This window comes from Orcinus orca, chromosome 2 (genome assembly GCF_937001465.1).
Source record: "Orcinus orca chromosome 2, mOrcOrc1.1, whole genome shotgun sequence".
In the NCBI taxonomy this organism is placed as follows: Eukaryota; Metazoa; Chordata; class Mammalia; order Artiodactyla; family Delphinidae; genus Orcinus; species Orcinus orca.
This window is the reverse complement of record NC_064560.1, coordinates 152,069,934-152,088,908: the sequence shown is the minus strand read 5'-3', so window position 1 is coordinate 152,088,908 and position 18,975 is coordinate 152,069,934. Positions and strand designations below refer to the sequence as shown.

The 18,975-nt window shown below is 41.8% G+C and overlaps 1 protein-coding gene across 32 annotated transcripts in view; it reads left to right on the top strand.

Moving 5' to 3' along the window:
* NIN (ninein) overlaps positions 1-18,975 on the top strand; it is a 113,536-nt gene that overhangs the window by 29,642 nt on the left and 64,919 nt on the right. For 30 of the 32 annotated variants that reach the window (XR_007475692.1, XR_007475691.1, XR_007475690.1 and 27 more), the window contains one exon: positions 1,445-1,614. The exons of the other annotated variants lie outside the window; for them this stretch is intronic. Coding sequence is in view for 26 of the 30 variants with exons in the window: in XM_049706269.1 (XP_049562226.1) it covers positions 1,445-1,614 (170 nt within the window). In the remaining 4 variants the exon portion in view is untranslated. The remainder of the gene's footprint in view (positions 1-1,444; positions 1,615-18,975) is intronic. 32 annotated transcript variants of the gene reach the window in all.

Sequence of the window (18,975 nt, the reverse complement as noted above, 5' to 3'; positions counted from 1 at the left end):
AAAGGAAAGGTTTTGTTCTTTTAGTTCTTATCTAATCAGTTACCCTTGTTTTGATGATCTGTGTACAGCCCTCATCTAAAAATCTACATGTCTGAGTTCAGACATACCTTGTTAAGACTGTCATGTTCAAACAGAACACATATTATGTTCTCCAGAGAGACAGTATGTCCATGTGTGTGATAAGAACTGAAATCAAAGCATTGCCAGTTTTATATTTTAATGGAATATTTTGTTCTCCTGATTCTGTTCAAGGTGCTAAAAAAAGTGTGTCTCTAAGCTGACATTTCTAATGAGTGAAGTATTTATTTTATTGCTCTAAAGCTACCATTGTAGAGAAAGGTTAGTATGTGGTGGTGGTGGTGGTGGTGGTGATGGTGGTGGTGCTGGTGATGTTGGTGGTGGTGCTGGTGATTTTGGTGGTGGTGATGGTGGTGGTGCTGGTGATGGTGGTGGTGGTGCTGGTGATTTTGGTGGTGGTGGTGGTGGTGGTGATGGTGGTGGTGGTGGTGATGGTGGTGGTGGTGATGGTGGTGGTGATGTTGATGGTGGTGGTGATGGTGGCGGTGGTGGCGGTGGTGGCGGTGATGGCAGTGGTGGTGGTGGTGATGGTGGTGTTGGTGGTGTTGGTGGTGATGATGGTGAGGTGGTGGTGAAGGCTGAACCTGAGACATGTTCTGCTGAACGCTGAAGTCCTTCAGGGTCAAGAGATGACTTTCCCCTTACACACATTCCTTTTATTTTGTACAACACAAAGCTCATGAAGAGAAAAGAACATCATATATTATTTTCTTAATGCAGTTTTGCGTTTGCTATTTTATTCCACAGCTTTTAATTTTATAATGAGATCTTGATGACAAGTTTCATATGAACAGTGAGCTGTCATTAATTGATTAGGATCCACTGTGTCAGTTTCTTTGTTCTGTCTTCCTGCTTGTCTGATGGATCAGAAAGTGGGATGGTTAACAAAGGACTCACTAAGGTACTAGAGGGGTGTGTTCCAGACTAATTGGTGTGAATGCTAACTTTACAGTGCTGATAAGGTGTTCTTTTTAATCATCATTTTCCAACGTGTCTCTGGTAGTATGATCCTTCCCTCTCCTGTTCCCTCTGTCTGCAAAACAGAGCTTAATAAACAGAAGAACACATATGACCGCTTGCTTTGTCCTGATCTTAATTCCCTAGTTTTAAACAAATCCCTCACTGCTGGCTCCTCATCTCTCCCACCACATGCTGAGATATACTCGGGGTGCTATAAATCATTCGGAATTAGAAGCTGTGCTCTGCATCTGACTTACTGGCTCATATACGCCCACGTCCACCGCAACTGGCAAACGGTGGTGGTTTATTTTGGGGCTGGTATAAGAGGCTGTGTCCGAAGGCTGTGTGTCAGATAGGGGCTGAGATTGTCATGTAATGTGGCCTCAACTCTTGTCTCCTTGCCCAGACTGCACTCTCGAAGCTCAGCCCAAATATGTTAGAGGTGGGAAGCGTTACGGACGAAGGTCCTTACCCGAGTTTCAAGGATCCGTGGAGGAACTTGCAGAGGTGACAGTGATTGAGCCACTCGATGAAGAAGCAAGGCCTTCACACATCCCAGCCAGCGACCGCGGTGAGGTAAGAAATTGGACAGGCACATCCTTCTGGATCACAGGTGTGGATAGCCATGGATAGCCACATCACAGTGGTGCAGAGACAGGAGAACTGAGGGGTTTATGGCTTTTCTCAGCCATTTTTTTCAACTACTTGCTGATCTTATTACTTGCCTTTTGGATATATGTGACTACTTTTTCTGTTGTTTATACGTTTCATCTGTTTCAACTTTTGGAGAGCTGACCTTTCTGTGCATGCTTTATGTTTATACATTTTTGAATTCAGTTATTTTTATACTATCTGAGGTCTGCCACTTCTAGCTCTTCTTGGGAATATCTCTCTCCTCCACAGCACTGTTATTTTTAGTTACGTAAAAAGCTAACCAGCTCCTTCCCCGCAGACTATAAGACAGCCGCCGTGACAGGTAAGAAATGAAGGCAGTGTGGTTAGGCATTTCAAGAGCCAGCATCTTGTCTTCTGTGGTGGGACGAAGCAGCTCTGCAACTTCATCCTTGTCCCAGTGCCCGGCAGTTACCAGGGTTCTTAGTGGTTCTGTCCCACCTGGCATGTCTGGCTCCCTAGCAGTCAGAGATTACCCTGCCTCCTTCATCTCCCTTCTTTCCATTTGACACGGTGCTATAATCTACCAATTAAGGAGAAGCAGTGACATTTTCTTGTTTCTTTACGGCTCATTTACCAGCATACCATTTATAGAACATGATTGAAGGTGCCATGCTGAGCAAGCTCTAAATATTTCTTGTAAATCCCAGCTTAGACTGGGGATGCAGATACTTCAGATGCTCATATAAGCTGGGAAGGAGACAAAGTGCCTCAAGTTTCTTAAAGTAGTCTGTAGATCGTAGGTTGATGGGGGGGAATGAGTGTTTGTTGCTGTCTCAAGTCCATGTTCAGCTTGCTGAAATCTACAAGAAGCTTGCTCCAGTAACGTCCCCAGCAGTCAGACATCTGGCATCTTCACAAACCCAAAGATACCTACAAACCCCACAAACTCAAAGGTAACTGGAAAGGGCTCAAGTATTGAGCAAAAATGAAAACAACCACAAGTACTGCGATTTAGAAGACACGTGACTGGTCTGCTGATCAGATCACCTTTATTTTTAAAATCCAGTGATACCCATCCTCACAATAGAAGTAAAGGAGCACTGGCAGAAATGTGAGTGAGAAGAGAGGAAGAAAAGCAGCTAGAGGGGAGAAGGGAGACAGAAACCACAAAAATGGTGTGAGTAGTGCGGGTGAGAAGTGACAGAAAGACCATGAGAAGCAAAAAGGAAAACATTGCCTAGAACATCACAGCACTGGGGACCAATGGGTCTGGGGCAGAGGCTACTTCCCATCTTGGTTCAGTCGGTTTGAGACCCTTTCTTGGGTCCCTTTGAGAATTTAGGTAGGGCCCTTTCCCCAGAAAACACATAGACTCACATGCACAAAAGTGTTATATGTACTATTTCAGGGAGGCAAGTAATTTGCATACTTCAGTTATTGCAGTGTTCATAATATCTTGCTATCAGGAAGGGTATCATTTTATAACATTAAATCTGTTTCATAACCCTAAAGAGTGTGGAATGTATCTGAGACATTTCTCTGTGAAAAAAAATGGTTAAAATAGGTCTCAACACTTTACGGGGGAAGCTTTTCTTATACAGAAAACACCTTTAAGTCTAGTATCTCCTTTCTCCAACTATTTTCAGTACCTGAGGCACTGTTACTTGGTGCTCACAAATTAAATGGTTGCTTGTTTTTTTGAGAAGAGAGTTTCTAGTTACCACCTGGGGATACTCAGAAATCTTCTTGGGCAGAGCTGATTTTGTTGCTGGCAGGATATTTCTTATATCCTTATTTAATCTTATTTACTGATTTCCAGGGAGATGTACTGTTTAAAAAGTGAGGCTTTGGTTTTATGTGTAAATAAAATGAAGGGTTGAGGCCTGAGTCTGGGCAAAATCTTGCTGCTTTTGTCTTAGTGAGAGGGTATGTTGGGAGAATCATTTCACCCCCAATGAACTTCAGCTTCCCTAACTCCTCCAGAAACCTCTTAGGTGTGACCTTTTTTTTTTTTTTTTTTGCGGTACGCCGGCCTCTCACTGTTGTGGCCTCTCCCGTTGCAGAGCACGGGCTCCGGACGCGCAGGCTCAGCGGCCATGGCTCACGGGCCCAGCCGCTCCGCGGCACGTGGGATCCCCCCGGACCGGGGCACGAACCCATGTCCCCTGCATCGGCAGGCGGACTCTCAACCACTGCGCCACCAGGGAAGCCCAAGTGTGACCTTTTGACACTATCCACAGAAGCTTTAATGTAGCGACCCACCATCAATAGAGTGCTGTAGAGAGTCATTTATCTCTGTGTCTGCTCTCCCCAAGGACTCTACTGACTTGACTTTGAGAGTCTGTTATATCCCAACCAGAAAGCCTATAGTAGAATCACATAACACATTTTTACCTCCCCCCCTTTTTTTAATTGCTGAAAGTGGACTCAAACCAAAGTTCATCCAGCTGCTTTCTTGCCTAAAAATGAAGTGTTTTGCTAGCTGAATGGAGCCTGTCAGTTTTCAAGTTGATTCATCATTTTACAAAGTTAATAGAACCATGTGTGATGTTTTTGATGTTCCTCTGGGCAGTAAGAAGGGCCAGCCCCAGCTTCATGCAGTAACCATGGCCATGGGTCACATGCGCTGCCCTCACGGGCTGTGGCATAGTTTCTTCAGCGTCGGTCTTGTTGCATCCTGTTGTGTCAAGATAGCGCTCCTGTTTCCTGGCCAGTTTCTGCAGTAGCCTCAGCGGTTGAGGGCCACTCAGTTGGCCAACACAGTTCACGCTCTGGGCAGCATGGCCTTGCCGTAGAAACCCTCCTCCCTTCTACAGAAGCTGCCTAGGGCTCAGCGGAGTGCCAGGTCATCTTCCCTATTCTAGAGTGGCCCTCAGGTGGGGAAGATGAGGAGAGCAAGATTCTCAATGAACTGTGGGATTTATTTGTTCTTAACTTACAAGGAGTTCAGAACCTGTCAGGAGTTCTTTATTGAACTTCTGGCTTTTTTTCTCCCTTTTGGTTGCTTCAGGCCCATTTGTCTCCTGCCCATGGGTGTTAAGAATTTCTTCCTTGGGCTTCCCTGGTGGCGCAGTGGTTGAGAGTCTGCCTGCCGATGCAGGGGACACGGGTTCGTGCCCCGGTCCGGGAAGATCCCACGTACCGCGGAGCGGCTGGGCCTGTGAGCCGTGGCCGCTGAGCCTGCGCTCCGCAACGGGAGAGGCCGCAACAGTGAGAGGCCCGCGTACCGCAAAAAAAGAAAAAAAAGAATTTCTTCCTTGGGTGTGTTTGTGATCAGGGACTCATACCTCATCTCAGTGCTGCTGGGCAGTATTGAAGGTGGGAGGGGGCTGGGTCTCCCATGACATGAATATTTCATGAGGAGTAGTGAGATGGGGAGCTGGAGACAAGCCTTCTTGGTTTGATTGTGGGTTTCTTTTGACTCCTGGGTCCTGGCTTAGGGGTTCCTAGCTTGCCCTGAGACTGCAGTTTCTCCTGTCCTCAGACAGGCCTCATTTTTCCTGAAGACCAAAGAACCTGAATCTGTTGTCAGAAGGTCTGTGGAGAAGTCTGGCTGTTGCTACCCAACAGGAGACTAATTTCAGCCCTAAGATGAATCAAGTAATTATCTCATGTATCTGAGGACTTGGGAGGGGTGCAGTGCAATGGAATGGTGTCACAAGCCACCTATACAAGCTGTCCTCAGGGTGGCTCGCTTCCTTCTAGGAACTCATCCTGTAGGGATATGTGAGCAGACAGTCATCTGAAGGGATAAAAGAGTAATCCCTTCCCTGCTTCCCTCTGGGGTTGTTCAAGAGTTGGGGAATTGCTAAGAGTGGACATTTCATTCCTAGGCTCCTGGACTAGTGGTTCACGATGTTCTTTATGCATCCTTGTTTGGAAGGCCTTCTCCCACATGTACAACAAATTTTTATTTATTTATTTTATTTTGGGCTGTGTTGGGCCTTCGTTGCTGTGCACGGGCTTCCTCTAGTTGTGGCGAGCAGGGGCTACTCTTCGTTGCGGTGCATGGGCTTCTCATTGCGGTGGCTTCTCTTGTTGCAGAGCATGGGCTCTAGGCTCCCGGGCTTCAGTAGTTGTGGCACGTGGGCTCAGTAGTTGTGGCTCGCGAGCTCTAGAGCGCAGGCTCAGTAGTTGTGGCACACGGGCTTAGTTGCTCCGCGGCATGTGGGATCTTCCCGGACCAGGGCTCGAACCCATGTCCCTGCATTGTCAGGCAGATTCTTAACCACTGTGCCACCAGGGAAGCCCATGTACAATAAATTTATAGGTAATTCTCAGTAGTCATGATTCTCTGTAGTCTACTTGTAACTCCACCATTTCTGTCTCATCCAAGAAAACAGAAATGCAGGCAAGTAAGAGTGATGCTATTGTAGAGATTGCTTTCAAGCACCTAAATTTTTAACGTAAGTTCCATGTGAGTATCCAGTCTTCTTTAGTTACAGCAGTTTGGAACTCCCCCCATGACCATTCATGGTGCACCATTGTGATGGCTTGGGTGAGAACCCATGTTGTGACTGTGGGATGGCAAGTGCTTCACGCTTTGGCCTCATCCGCTGAATAGAATATATGTCTTAACCTTGTTAGGTGGTTGTGTTCGACTTTTGTTTCAGTCTGCATGTTAAAGCCCTAACATAAATTGTAAACATTTTAATCATCTCCACCCTCCCCTCCCCCCGTCTTTATTCAGTCAGTTTCTTTCCTGATGAACCAGAAAATATCTAACATAACTATTAAGTGTGTCTCCCCTACCAAGTTTACTTTACAAGGCCATAAAGCCTTTGTACAGGGAAAGACCACTGTAATCTTGCTAAATTTTCAGCACTAATATGTGTATTTCAGAATTTCATTTAGAAACCCTGAAGCAAAATGTGCTAGTTCGCAAGTGACAGGTGGGTTCCACTGTCTGGCTGAAATGTGCATTCACCTTCCAATTTACTGTGTTTACCTGGCAAATGGATCCCTTGGGAGTCTGACCTCTCATCTGGGGTGGTATTGAAAGGAAAGTGGTGATTTTTCTTTGTCTGTGGGATCATTTTCACTCAAGGCAATTCAGTTAGACATTCTATTCTGGATTAATCCAGACTAACAAAGGGCACATTCTGGAGTTTTTAGATTCTGAAGAGTATATATTCCCGCCCCCCATATATGCATATATGCAGTGGCTACTGAACTGACCTTGAATTTTATAAGGGTTTCTTCTAAGGGTAGCTGGAAGTTGGGGACAAAAACAAAACTAATTCTTGGTTTTATTCTGTATTACTCAGACGTGGTAGGAAAGGTTGACAATGAATACAATTGGGGCAGGGCCACTTTGCTTTCTGCCCTTGTTCAAAACAGGGGACACCTTGTTAACTGTTTTCCTCCACAGGGAATAAATTGGGTCTAGTAAGATTCTTATCAAGAGCCAGAGGCTTTAAACAATGATTTCTTCAACTGTAGACAATAGTAGTGTAAGCCAAAACCATGCAGTTTAAGTGAGGACCTGAGAGAAAAGTTAAAGCCAATTGCTTCATTCAGCGGAGAATGGACAAGCAAACCAAGCCCTTGTGTCGGACTGTGAGGGTAGGAGGATGAGTGGTCGTTATTTAAAAACAAAAACACAAACACAAAGAACCCCCAAACTGATTTTACTGCCCTCCATAAAATCAATCTTCTTCCAGAAGTGCGAAACTGACTTGTGTCCCCCTTATTTCCATTTTCATATATGCATAACTTTGAGGTTGAACTTCATAAATTATTCATTTACATTGTATAGAGTAAAGATTTCATTCTGGCGCAAACTTCTTAATGACTGAGAGAAGTTTTTCTAAGAGCTTTTGTAGTTGAAATGCACCTATTTTCCAATTACTCGCCCGTTACATTTTTTGTTCTAGTCCTTGACAAAGTAAGCAATTTCATTACTGATGCCATTCGTTTCCATCAAATAATATGACATCATCAGGATAGGTTTTTTATTAATGGAATTCCAGTGTTTCCCTTTATATTTCTTGAGTATTATTAGATCATCTCTGGCTATTCTCAGAGATGAAACACTCATTCAAGAAGCAACTATAAATCACTTGAAAGTGATATAAAGAAGCCCCTTCAAAGCTAATAAGATGTTTTCATTCTAACACAGATTCAGCTTTCAGACTTTCAGCCTTTGCTGTTCTGCTAAGTCCTCCTGTCTTGGCCCCAGAGGAAGTTCCCTTGGAGTCTAGCCCTCATTCTCACCTCCTTGCAGGTCAACAATTTCTAATATTTATTTTCCAACTAGAAAATAAAATCGACAACACATCAAAAGTTAACAAGTTAATTTTAATGATAATAGTAACATTTTCCAACTATACCATTAAGTATTTTTCAAATAGGAGAGCAGTATTCACTATCTGTTGAGAGCCACTCTGATAAGCAGGATACCACAAGCAGATGTATCAAAGAATCCCTTTCCTTTAAGGACTTTAAAATCCAGTGGACTTTAAAATCCAGTGAAACAAAACCAGTCCCCAACCTTGGTAGAAGAGACTTAAGGCTCAGATTTCTTGAAATTCAGCATCTCTTCACACTGGCAGTACTGAAGGCTGTTTGGCACCGTAGGGGGACTCATCTAAATGTGTGTGCATTTAAAAGTCATACATTGATTCTTGTTATCCCCAACACTTACTTGTAGCTTTTAACTGCTTTTAAAGATAAAGGAACTGATTTGCATTCTAGTCATGACAGCCCTGCAACTGAGCAGCTTGTCCCTGGGTTCAGAATAGAGAGATTGGGAGCGGGGCTGTCAGGCCTCCTTTCATCGCCCCTTTGCCTTCCTTCAGATGCGGGAGAGGTGGAGATGAATCCTAAGAAGCGTGTCGCTGCAGAAACAGTAGCCAGCCTTGCTGGGTGCACTTAGCTTCCCTGCCCAGAGCACGGGCTTTATCGGTATTTAGGATTGTTAGTTAAATATGCGATAGATGCTGTGTTTTTAAAAGTCCTAAGGTTTCCATCATAAGTATCTCCTAAACTGATGCTGTTTTTCTGCAGAGACTTCCTGTGCTTACTTAAGTGCGCTGCTCTTGTAAAATGGACACCATGGCTCAGTGTGCTGGGGGAGCTTTGTTGCTTTAATAAATTTCTCTTCTCTCTGGGCTTGCAAGACTTTCCCTTTTACAAAAAAAAAAAAATCTGCTTAAGGCTGCTGAGATCAGTTCAGCAACCTCTGCTGGGAAAGAATAGCCCCGTGTGCGCCCCCCGTAATCGCTTTAATTAGCCGAACATTCTGAGGGGCACAAAGGTCTGCGCCAGAGCAGATGGCTGGTGGGTCTGCGGCTGGGCTCTTGTGGGAAGGGGCTGCACCAGACCCGCAGTCTGCAGATGCTGGCCCGGCCTCGGGGCTGGAAGCCCCGGGATCCAAGAGGCTCGGGCCATCTGTTCCGCTGTCCAGCGAAGCAGGTGTCCCTCCAAAGAAAGCATTCCTGAAAGCAGTGCAGCTCACAGGTGCAGGGCACCCTCGTCCAGCTGTAGGACAGCCCGAGAGTTGACCACAGTGGCCAGCGTGACTGAGACACACAGCCCACGGCGGCGGTGTGTGGGACTCCCTTTGTCAGCCTACCTGGCGGTGCTGGGCACTTCTTTCTGCAGCAGCCTTTTTAGGACCGGGCAACCTCTGACCGTCTCCCCTCTGTCCGCTCTCACGGGGCCTGTTGGCCAGCACACATAGCATGGTGGGCCCTGACAGATGTGGCCACCCAGGGGACACTGTCCACAGCGCGGAGGGCCCCAGGGGAGGCCCTGCTCCTACGTTGAATCAAAAGTTGATTTCTTCATCAGAACTAACACACTCAAAGCTGGAGTTTCTACAGAGTTTATTCTGGGTTTGTTCTTAAAGCTGACACTGGTCTGTCTGCTGTTTCTTTCCTCTGCCCTTGTCCTAGTGTTGAACACCCAGGTAGTAGGAATAGTAATTATAAAATTTATTTACTTAACAGACAGCACTTAATTCGCAGCAGGCACTGTTTCAAGTGCTTTCCAAATACTAGCACACCCTCGTAGGTAGGTATTATTCACTTACCCCGAGGAAACTGAGGCACACAGGGATTAAGTAACTTGCCCAAGCTTGCACAGCCAGTAAGTGAAGAGTCCGGCTCTGGAGTCTAAACCCTTAACCACTTCATTGTTCTGGCTGAAATAATAACAAGAGCTAACATTTCCTAAGAGCCAGGCATATGCCTCCGTGTCCCTATCAGATGGGTCACTCCCACTTGGCAGATGAAGTAAGGTGTCGAGGGGTCACACAAAGTGGCAGGGCCAGACTTAACCCCGGCAATCTCCCCCGGCTACCATTTTGCCTCCAGAGTCAGGAATTGCTGAATGATTTTTAAAAACTTATTCATATCCATTCTTTCTCCAGTGAGAGGCTACATAAGATTTCAAAGGAAGAAGTTGAAAATCCTTTTACTCTCCTTTTATGAATAGTATGGAGAACACATCCCAGCAATTGCCACCCCCTTCCTCTCCCACTTTTCCGGAGATGTTCGTGATCGCCCCCCTTCCAGTACTCACGGCTGATCTGTGTCCAGAGGCCACCTGCCAGGCTTTCACTGTGCTGGGTAAACCCTCAGCAATTAAAAGACCTTGTTCCAGAGTGATGCCTCCTTTTATTGGTGGTGTTCCAGTAGCCGAATGATCAAATCCGCCCCCTCCCAACCTTCTAACCTGCCTTCCCTTCCCTCTCCCCCTGCTTTTTAATTGGAACTCCTGGCCCCAGGCAGTGAGAATGAAAATAAAAGAGCTGTGAGTGAATTGAATCTGCTCCCACCCACCACCCATCCCACCGAAAATGCAATTTAATAACAAACATTCAGCCACCCATGTGCTTACCCCTTCTTAAAGGAATAGGCCCTTGGGGGAGATTAGGAAGAAGCATAGCAAAACATCTGGGTGGCAAACTCAATCTCCGGTTGAAGTGGTCTTGGAATGAAAATGTAGCCCTTAGCATAAGCTTGCTTCTCCTTCTAGCAGGGCTGGTCTTAGCTGGATCTAGGCTTCTTACACAGGGCCATGGAGAAATGCTTGGGAAATCGTTACCCTTGGAGATGTTAAAATAAGTTATCCCTTACCTTGCCACTACTTGCCCTAAGAGCTCGTGTGAAATCACTTAAACTGCTGTACCTGACGCCATTGGGTTAGGCTGTCTGAAGAATACCTCTTTGGATGGCTGTGGTCACAGTCCCTGAGGCAGGTCTCAGACGAGTGTCCTTGATCTTCCCACACTCTGCTAAGTTTAGGAGGCATTGGCACAGAGCAGCTTTCACCCTCCTGAAAGTGCCTGGACCTCCCACCAAGCATGGTCTCTCCATCACAGGTCACAGTACAGGAGGACGTGGCTGACTAGCAGAGTGGTACCTACCAAGGGGACAGAAGTTTCCCTTTGTCCCCACCCCCAGGTCACAGGGAATTCATTTAGTGAGAATTCAGGGGCAGGTGGGCAAAAGAAATAGTGAAGTTGTACCTATTTATATGGTATAAGCAACATTTATAACAGTAAAGGAAATAAAATGGTTTCCCATATTCCCTCAACCAAGTATATATATATTTATTTATTTATTTATTTATTTATTTATTGTCTCTTGTTTCCTTCCAGTCTTTGTCTAATTGTATAAATATTTTTTTTCCAGTGGTAATCATAGTGTTGATGACATTTTTGTTGTGGTCTTTCATTTAACATTTCATGTTTTTCATGCTCCTACATGGTTTTATAATTATACTTTTATCGACTACATTATGACATATCATTATACTTTATACCCCATTATTGAATATTTAAATTGTTTTCAGTACTGTACTTTTACAAAAAGTGCTAAATGTACATATTTACATATATACTTTTTTTCTTTCTTTGATTTTATTGCCATCAGAAATCATATGAAACTGGATCAAAGAGCATGAACATTTTCATGACTTGATACATAAAGCCATTTTCTTTACTAAAAGGGTAATATCCATTTACATTGTTACCAGTAACATAAACAGGCCTATTTTAAATCATAACCTTGTTGGTAATAGGAGTTATATTCTTAAATACTTTGCTAATTTAATGGGAACAAAAAGATTCCTTGGTTTTAATTTATACTTCTTTGATTGCTATTGAAATGAACCTTTCCCCATATCTGTTTAATTGTGTTGCCTCTTATGTGAATTGTCTGTTTGTATTCTTTGCATATCTGCTGGATACTTGGCACTTTTCTTACAAATTTATATAAATAACTGGTACTCCCCAGCGTCACTCAAATTAATGCTTTAAGTTTGAACATGGTAATGAAAAAAACCTGCAAATATAAACTTAATATATACTACATAAACATGTGTCCAAGAAAAATAATATCAAAATTTATAGTGCTTATTAGGTGCCAGGCACAATTCTAAACATTTTACCCAGCTCTGTGAAATATGTACTACTTTATTCCCATTTTATAGATGGAGAAACTGAGGCAAAAGAGGTTAAGAAACTTATCCAAGCTTAACCCAGTAAATAAGCCAGGATTCAGAGCCAGGCAGTCTGGCTTCCACCCTTGATTTCTTACTAGTTAGAGGTGAGAATCAGGGCAAGAGGGCATCCGGGAAGAGTGGATCAGATAAGGCACCCAGTTGTATAAACTCATGAGATGTTGGAAACAGTATATTGGAGCCTCTTGCTCCTTTGAACTAATTAATTGCTCACTAGTTTCAAATGAATCAAGAAGTAGGTGAGCAAATGTAAGAAATAAACTTTTCTGTAGCAATATAACCTTGTTGCTTTCTTACCAAGGATTTTTTGAAGGTATGTGTTTGCATTTTTCCAGCTGTGTATCCCAGCAGGGGCTTGTCCAGTGATGCATATTCTCCTGCCATTTCTCATGTCAGCTTGTGCTGTTAAAAATCATCCCCTACTAGTAATTTGGTAGGTTTTATCTTGATGGTTCTTAGATGATAGAAACCTATTTTTTTTGTTTTCTTTAAAACTTTATTATTTTTTTTTAATTGAAGCATGGTTGACCTACAATGCTGTGCTGATCTCTGCTGTACAGCAAAGTGACTCAGTTATACACATACATTCTTTTTTTAACATTCTTTTCCATTATGGTTTATCACAGGATATTAAATATAGTTCCCTGTGTTATACAGTAGGACCTTGTTGTTTATCCATCCTATATATAATAGTTTACATCTGCTAATCCCAAACTCCCAATCCTTCCCTCCCCCTTTTTTATGGCCGAGTAGTATTCCATTGTATATATGTACCACATCTTCTTTATCCATTCATCTGTCAATGGACATTTTGGTTGTTTTCATGTTTTGGCTATTGTGAATAGTGCTGCTATGAACATAAGGGTGCATGTACCTTTTTGAATTATAGTTTTGTCTGGGTATATGCCCAGGAGTGGGATTGCTGGATCATATAGTAATTCTATTTTTAGTTTTCTGAGGAACCTCCACACTGTTTTCCATAGTGGCTGCACCAGCTTACATTCCCACCAATAGTGTAGGAGTGTTCTCTTTTCTCCACACTCTCTCTAGCATTTGTTATGTGTAGACTTTTTAATGATGGCCATTCTGACTGGTGTGAGGTGGTCATTGTAGTTTTGATTTCCATTTCTCTAATAATTAGTGATGGTGTGCATCTTTTCATGTGTCTACTGGCCATCTGCATGTCTTCTTTGGAGAAATGTGTATTAAGGTCTTCAGCCCATTTTTCAATTGGGTTGTTTTTCTGTTGTTGAGTTGTATGAGCTGTTTGTATATCTTGGAGATTAAGCCCTTGTCTGTTGCATCATTTGCAAATATTTTCTCTCATTCCATAGGTTGTCTTTTCATTTTTGTTTTTGTTTTTGTTGTTGTTTTTATGGTTTCCTTTGCTGTGCAAAAGCCTGTACGTTTGATTAGGTCCCATTTGTTTATTTTTGTTTTCATTTCTATTGCCCTGGGAGACTGACCTAAGAAAACATTGGTACAATTTATGTCAGAGAATATTTTGCCTATGCTCTCTTCTAGGAGTTTTATGGTGTCATGTTTTATGTTTAACTCTTTAAGCCATTTTCAGTTTATTTTTGTGGATGGTTTGAGGGTGTGTTCTAATTTCATTGATTTACATGTAGCTGTCCAACTTTCCCAACACCACTATTTTATTTGTGTTAGGTGGACTGACCGAATGGATTTCATTTTAGGGTGTTTCCAACTTATATATTGAATACTGAATTTTCACCATTTTGGGTGCCAAAGTAGTACGAGCATTTCAGTCATTTGCTCTGTTGGGTGAGGAAATAAATGTGGAGGGACAGACAGGATGCTTTTATTAGTGGGGTTTTATTGACTTAAACTTTAAAAATAAAAACAGGAGGGGACCTTCAAGATGGTGGAGGAGTAAGACGTGGAGATCACCTTCCTTCCCACAAATACATCATAAATACATCTACACATGGAACAACTCCTACAGAACACCTACTGAATGCTGGCAGAAGACCTCAGACTTCCCCAAAGGCAGGAAACTCCCCACATACCTGGCCAAGTGGCTGACAGAGTCTTGGTGCTCCGGCTGGGTGTCAGGCCTGAGCCTCTGAGGTGGGAGAGCCGAGTTCAGGACATTGGTCCACCAGAGGCCTCCCAGCCCCATGTAATACCAAACAGCAAAAGCTCTCCCAGAGATCTCCATCTCAACGCTAAGACCCAGCTCCACACAACAACCAGAAAGCTCCAGTGCTGGACACCCTATGCCAAACAATAGCAAGACAGGAACACAACCCAGCCCATTAGCAGAGAGGCTGCCTAAAATCATAATAAATTCACAGATCCCCCAAAACACACCACCGGAGGCGGTCCTGCCCACCAGAAATACAAGATCCAGTCTCATCCACCAGAACACAGGCATCAGTTCCCTCCACCAGAAAGCCTACACAACACACTGAACCAGCCTTACCCACTGGGGGCAGACACCAAAAACAACAGGAACTACGAACCTGCAGCCTGTGAAAAGGACACCCCAAACACAGGAAGTTAAGCAAAATGAGAAGACAGAGAAATACACACCAGATGAAGGAGCAGGGTAAGAACCCACCAGACCAAACAAATGAAGAGGAAATAGGTAGCCTACCTGAAAAAGAATTCAGAATAATGATAGTAAAGATGATCCAAAATCTTGGAAATGGAATGGAAAAAATACAAGAAACGTTTAACAAGGACCTAGAAAAACTAAACAGCAAACAAACAATGATGAACAACACAATAAATGAAATTTAAAATTCTCTGGGAGGAATCAATAGCAGAATAACTGAGGCAAAAGAATGGATAAGTGACCTAGAAGATAAAATAGTGGAAATAACTACCACAGAGCAGAATAAAGAAAAAAGAATGAAAACAATTGAGGACAGTCTCAGAGACCTCTGGGACAACATTAAACGCATCAACATTCAAATTATAGGGGTCCCAGAAGAAGAAGAGAAAAGAAAAGGGACTGAGAAAATATTTGAAGAGATTATAGTTGAAAACTTCCCTAATATGGGAAAGGAAATAGACAATCAAGTCCAGGAAGCACAGAGAGTCCCATACAGGATAAATCTAAGGAGAAACACGCCAAGACACATATTAATCAAACTATCAAAAATTAAATACAAAGGAAAAATATTAAAAGCAGCAAGGGAAAAGCAACAAATAACATACAAAGGAATCCTCATAAGGTTAACAACTGATCTTTCAGCAGAAACTGCAAGCCAGAAAGGAGTGGCAGGACATACTTTAAAGTGATGAAAGGGAAGAATCTACAACCAAGATTACTCTACCCAGCAAGGATCTCATTCAGATTCAACGGAGAAATTAAAACCTTTACAGACAAGCAAAAGCTAAGAGAACTCAGCACCATGAAACCAGCTTTAGAACAAATGCTAAAGGAACTTCTCTAGGCAGGAAACACAAGAGAAGGAAAAGACCTACAATAACAAACCCAAAACAATTAAGAAAATGGTAATAGGAACATACATATGAATAACTACCTTGAATGTAAATGGATAAATGCTCCAACCAAAAGACATAGACTGGCTGAATGGATACAAAAACAAGACCCGTATATATGCTGTCTACAAGAAACCCACTTCAGACCTAGGGACACATACAGACTGAAAGTGAGGGGATGGAAAAAGATATCCCATGTAAATGGGAATCAAGAGAAAGCTGGAGTAGCAATTCTCATATCAGACATAATAGACTTTAAAATAAAGACTATTACAGGAGACAAAGGACGCTACATAATGACCAAGGGATCAATCAATCCAAGAAGAAGATATAACAATTGTAAATATTTATGCACCCAACATAGGAGCACCGCAATTTATAAGGCAAATGCTAACAGCCATAAAAGGGGAAATTGACAGGAACACAATCATAGTAGGGGACTTTAACACCCCACTTTCACTATTTCATCCAAATGAAAATAAATAAGGAAACACAAGCTTTAAATGACACATTAAACGAGATGGACTTAATTGATATTTATAGGACATTCCATCGAAAAACAACAGAATACACTTTCTTCTCAAGTGCTCATGGAACATTCTCCAGGATAGATCATATCTTGGGTCACAAATCAAGCCTTGGTAAATTTAAGAAAATTGAAATCGTATGAAGTATCTTTTCCAACCACAACACTGTGAGACTAGATATCAATTACAGGAAAAAAACTGTAAAAAATACAAACACATGGAGGCTAAACAATACACTACTTAATAACCAAGTGATCACTGAAGAAATCAAAGAGGAAATCAAAAAATACCTAGAAACAAATGACAATGGAGACACGACAACCCAAAACCTATGGGATGCAGCAAAAACAGTTCTAAGAGGGAAGTTTATAGCAATACAGTCCTATCTCAAGAAACAAGAAACGTCTCAAATAAATGGCCTGACTTTAAACCTAAAGCAATTAGAGAAAGAAGAACAAAAGAAAACCCAGAGTTACCAGAAGGAAAGAAATCATAAAGATCAGATTAGAAATAAATGAAAAAGAAACGAAAAAACAATAGCAAAGATCAGTAAAACTAAAAGCTAGTTCTTTAAGAAGATAAACAAAATTGATAAACCATTAGCCAGACTCATTAAGAAAAAAAAGGGTGAAGACTCAAACCAATAGAATTAGAAATGAAAAAGGAGAAGTAACACCTGACACTGCAGAAATACAAAGGATCATGAGAGATTACTACAAGCAACTGTATGCCAATAAAATGGACAACCTGGAAGAAATGGACAAATTCTTAGAAAAGCACAACCTTCTGAGACAGAACCAGGAAGAAATAGAAAATATAAACAGACCAATCAGAAGCACTGAAATTGAAACTGTGATAAAAAATCTTCCAACAAACAAAAATCCAGGGTCAGATGGGTTCACAGGCGCATTCTATCAAACATTTAGAGAAGAGCTAAAACCTATCCTTCTAAAACTCGTCCAAAATATAGCAGAGGGAGGAATACTCCCAAACTCATTCTACGAAGCCACCATCACCCTGATACCAAAACCAGACAAAGATGTCACAAAGAAAGAAAACTACAGGCCAGTATCACTGATGAACATAGATGCAAAAATCCTCAGCAAAATACTAGCAAACAGAATCCAACAGCACATTAAAAGGATCATACACCATGATCAAGTGGGGTTTATCCCAGGAATGCAGGATTCTTCAGTATATGCAAATCAATCAATGTGATACACCATATTAACAAATTGAAGGTGAAAAACAATATAATCATCTCAATAGATGCAGAAAAGCTTTTGACAAAATTCAACACCCATTTATGATAAAAACCCTCCAGAAAGTAGGCATAGAGGGAACTTACCTCAGCATAATAAAGGCCATATATGACAAACCCACAGCCAACATTGTTCTCAGTGGTGAAAAACTGAAACCATTTCCTCTAAGATCAGGAACAAGACAAGGTTGCCCACTCTCACCACTATTATTCAGCATAGTTTTGGAAATTTTAGCCCCAACAATCAGAGAAGAAAAAGAAATAAAAGGAATCCAGATTGGAAAAGAAGAAGTAAAACTGTCACTGTTTGCAGATGACATGATACTGTACATAGAGAATCCTAAAGATGCTACCAGAAAACTACTAGAGCTAATCAATGAGTGTGGTAGAGTTGCAGGATACAAAATTAATGCACAGAAATCTCTTGCATTTCTATACAGTAATGATGAAAAATCTGAAAGAGAAATTAAGGAAACACTCTTATTTACCATTGCAACAAACAGAATAAAATATCTAGGAATAAACCTACCTAAGGAGACAAAAGACCTGTATGCACAAAACTATAAGACACTGAAGAAAGAAATTAAAGATGATACAAACAGATGGAGAGATATACCGTGTTCTTGGATTGGAAGAATCAACATTGTGAAAATGACTATACTACCCAAAGCAATCTACAGATTCAGTGCAATTCCTATCAAACTACCAATGGCATTTTTCACAGAAGTAGAACAAAAAACTGCACAATTTGTATGGAAACACAGAAGACCCCAAATAGCCAAAGCAATCTTGAGAAAGAAAAACAGAGCTGGAGAAGTCAGACTCCCTGACTTCAGACTATACTACAAAGCTACCGTAATCAAGACAGTATGGTACTGGCAAAAAAAAAAAAAGAAATACAGATCAGTGGAACAGGTTAGAAAGCCCAGAGATAAACCTACACACGTATGGTCACCTTATCTTTGATAAAGGAGGCAAGAATATACAATGGAGAAAAGACAGCCTCTTCAATAAGTGGTGCTGGGAAAACTGGACAGCTACATGTAAAAGAATGATATTAGAACACTCCCTAACACCATACACAAACAGTAAACTCAAAATGGATTAAAGACCTAAGTGTAAGGCCAGACACTATTAAACTCTTAAAGGAAAACATAGGCAGAACATTCTTTGATATAAATCACAGCAAGATCCTCCTAGAGAAATGGAAATAAAAACAAAGATAAACAAACGGGACGTAATGAAACTTAAAAGCTTTTGCACAGCAAGGGAAACCATAAACAAGACGAAAAGACAGTCCTCAGAATGGGAGAAAATATTTGCAAATGAAGCAACTGACAAAGCATTAATCTCCAAAATATACAAGCAGCTCATGCAGCTCAATATCAAAAAAACAAACAACCTAATCCGAAAATGGGCAGAAGACCTAAACAGATATTTCTCCAAAGAAGATATACAGAATGCCAACAAACACATGAAAGGATGCTCAATATCACTTATCATTAGAGAAATGCAAATCAAAATTACAATGAGATATCACCTCACACCAGTCAGAATGGCCATCATCAAAAAATCTACAAACAGTAAATG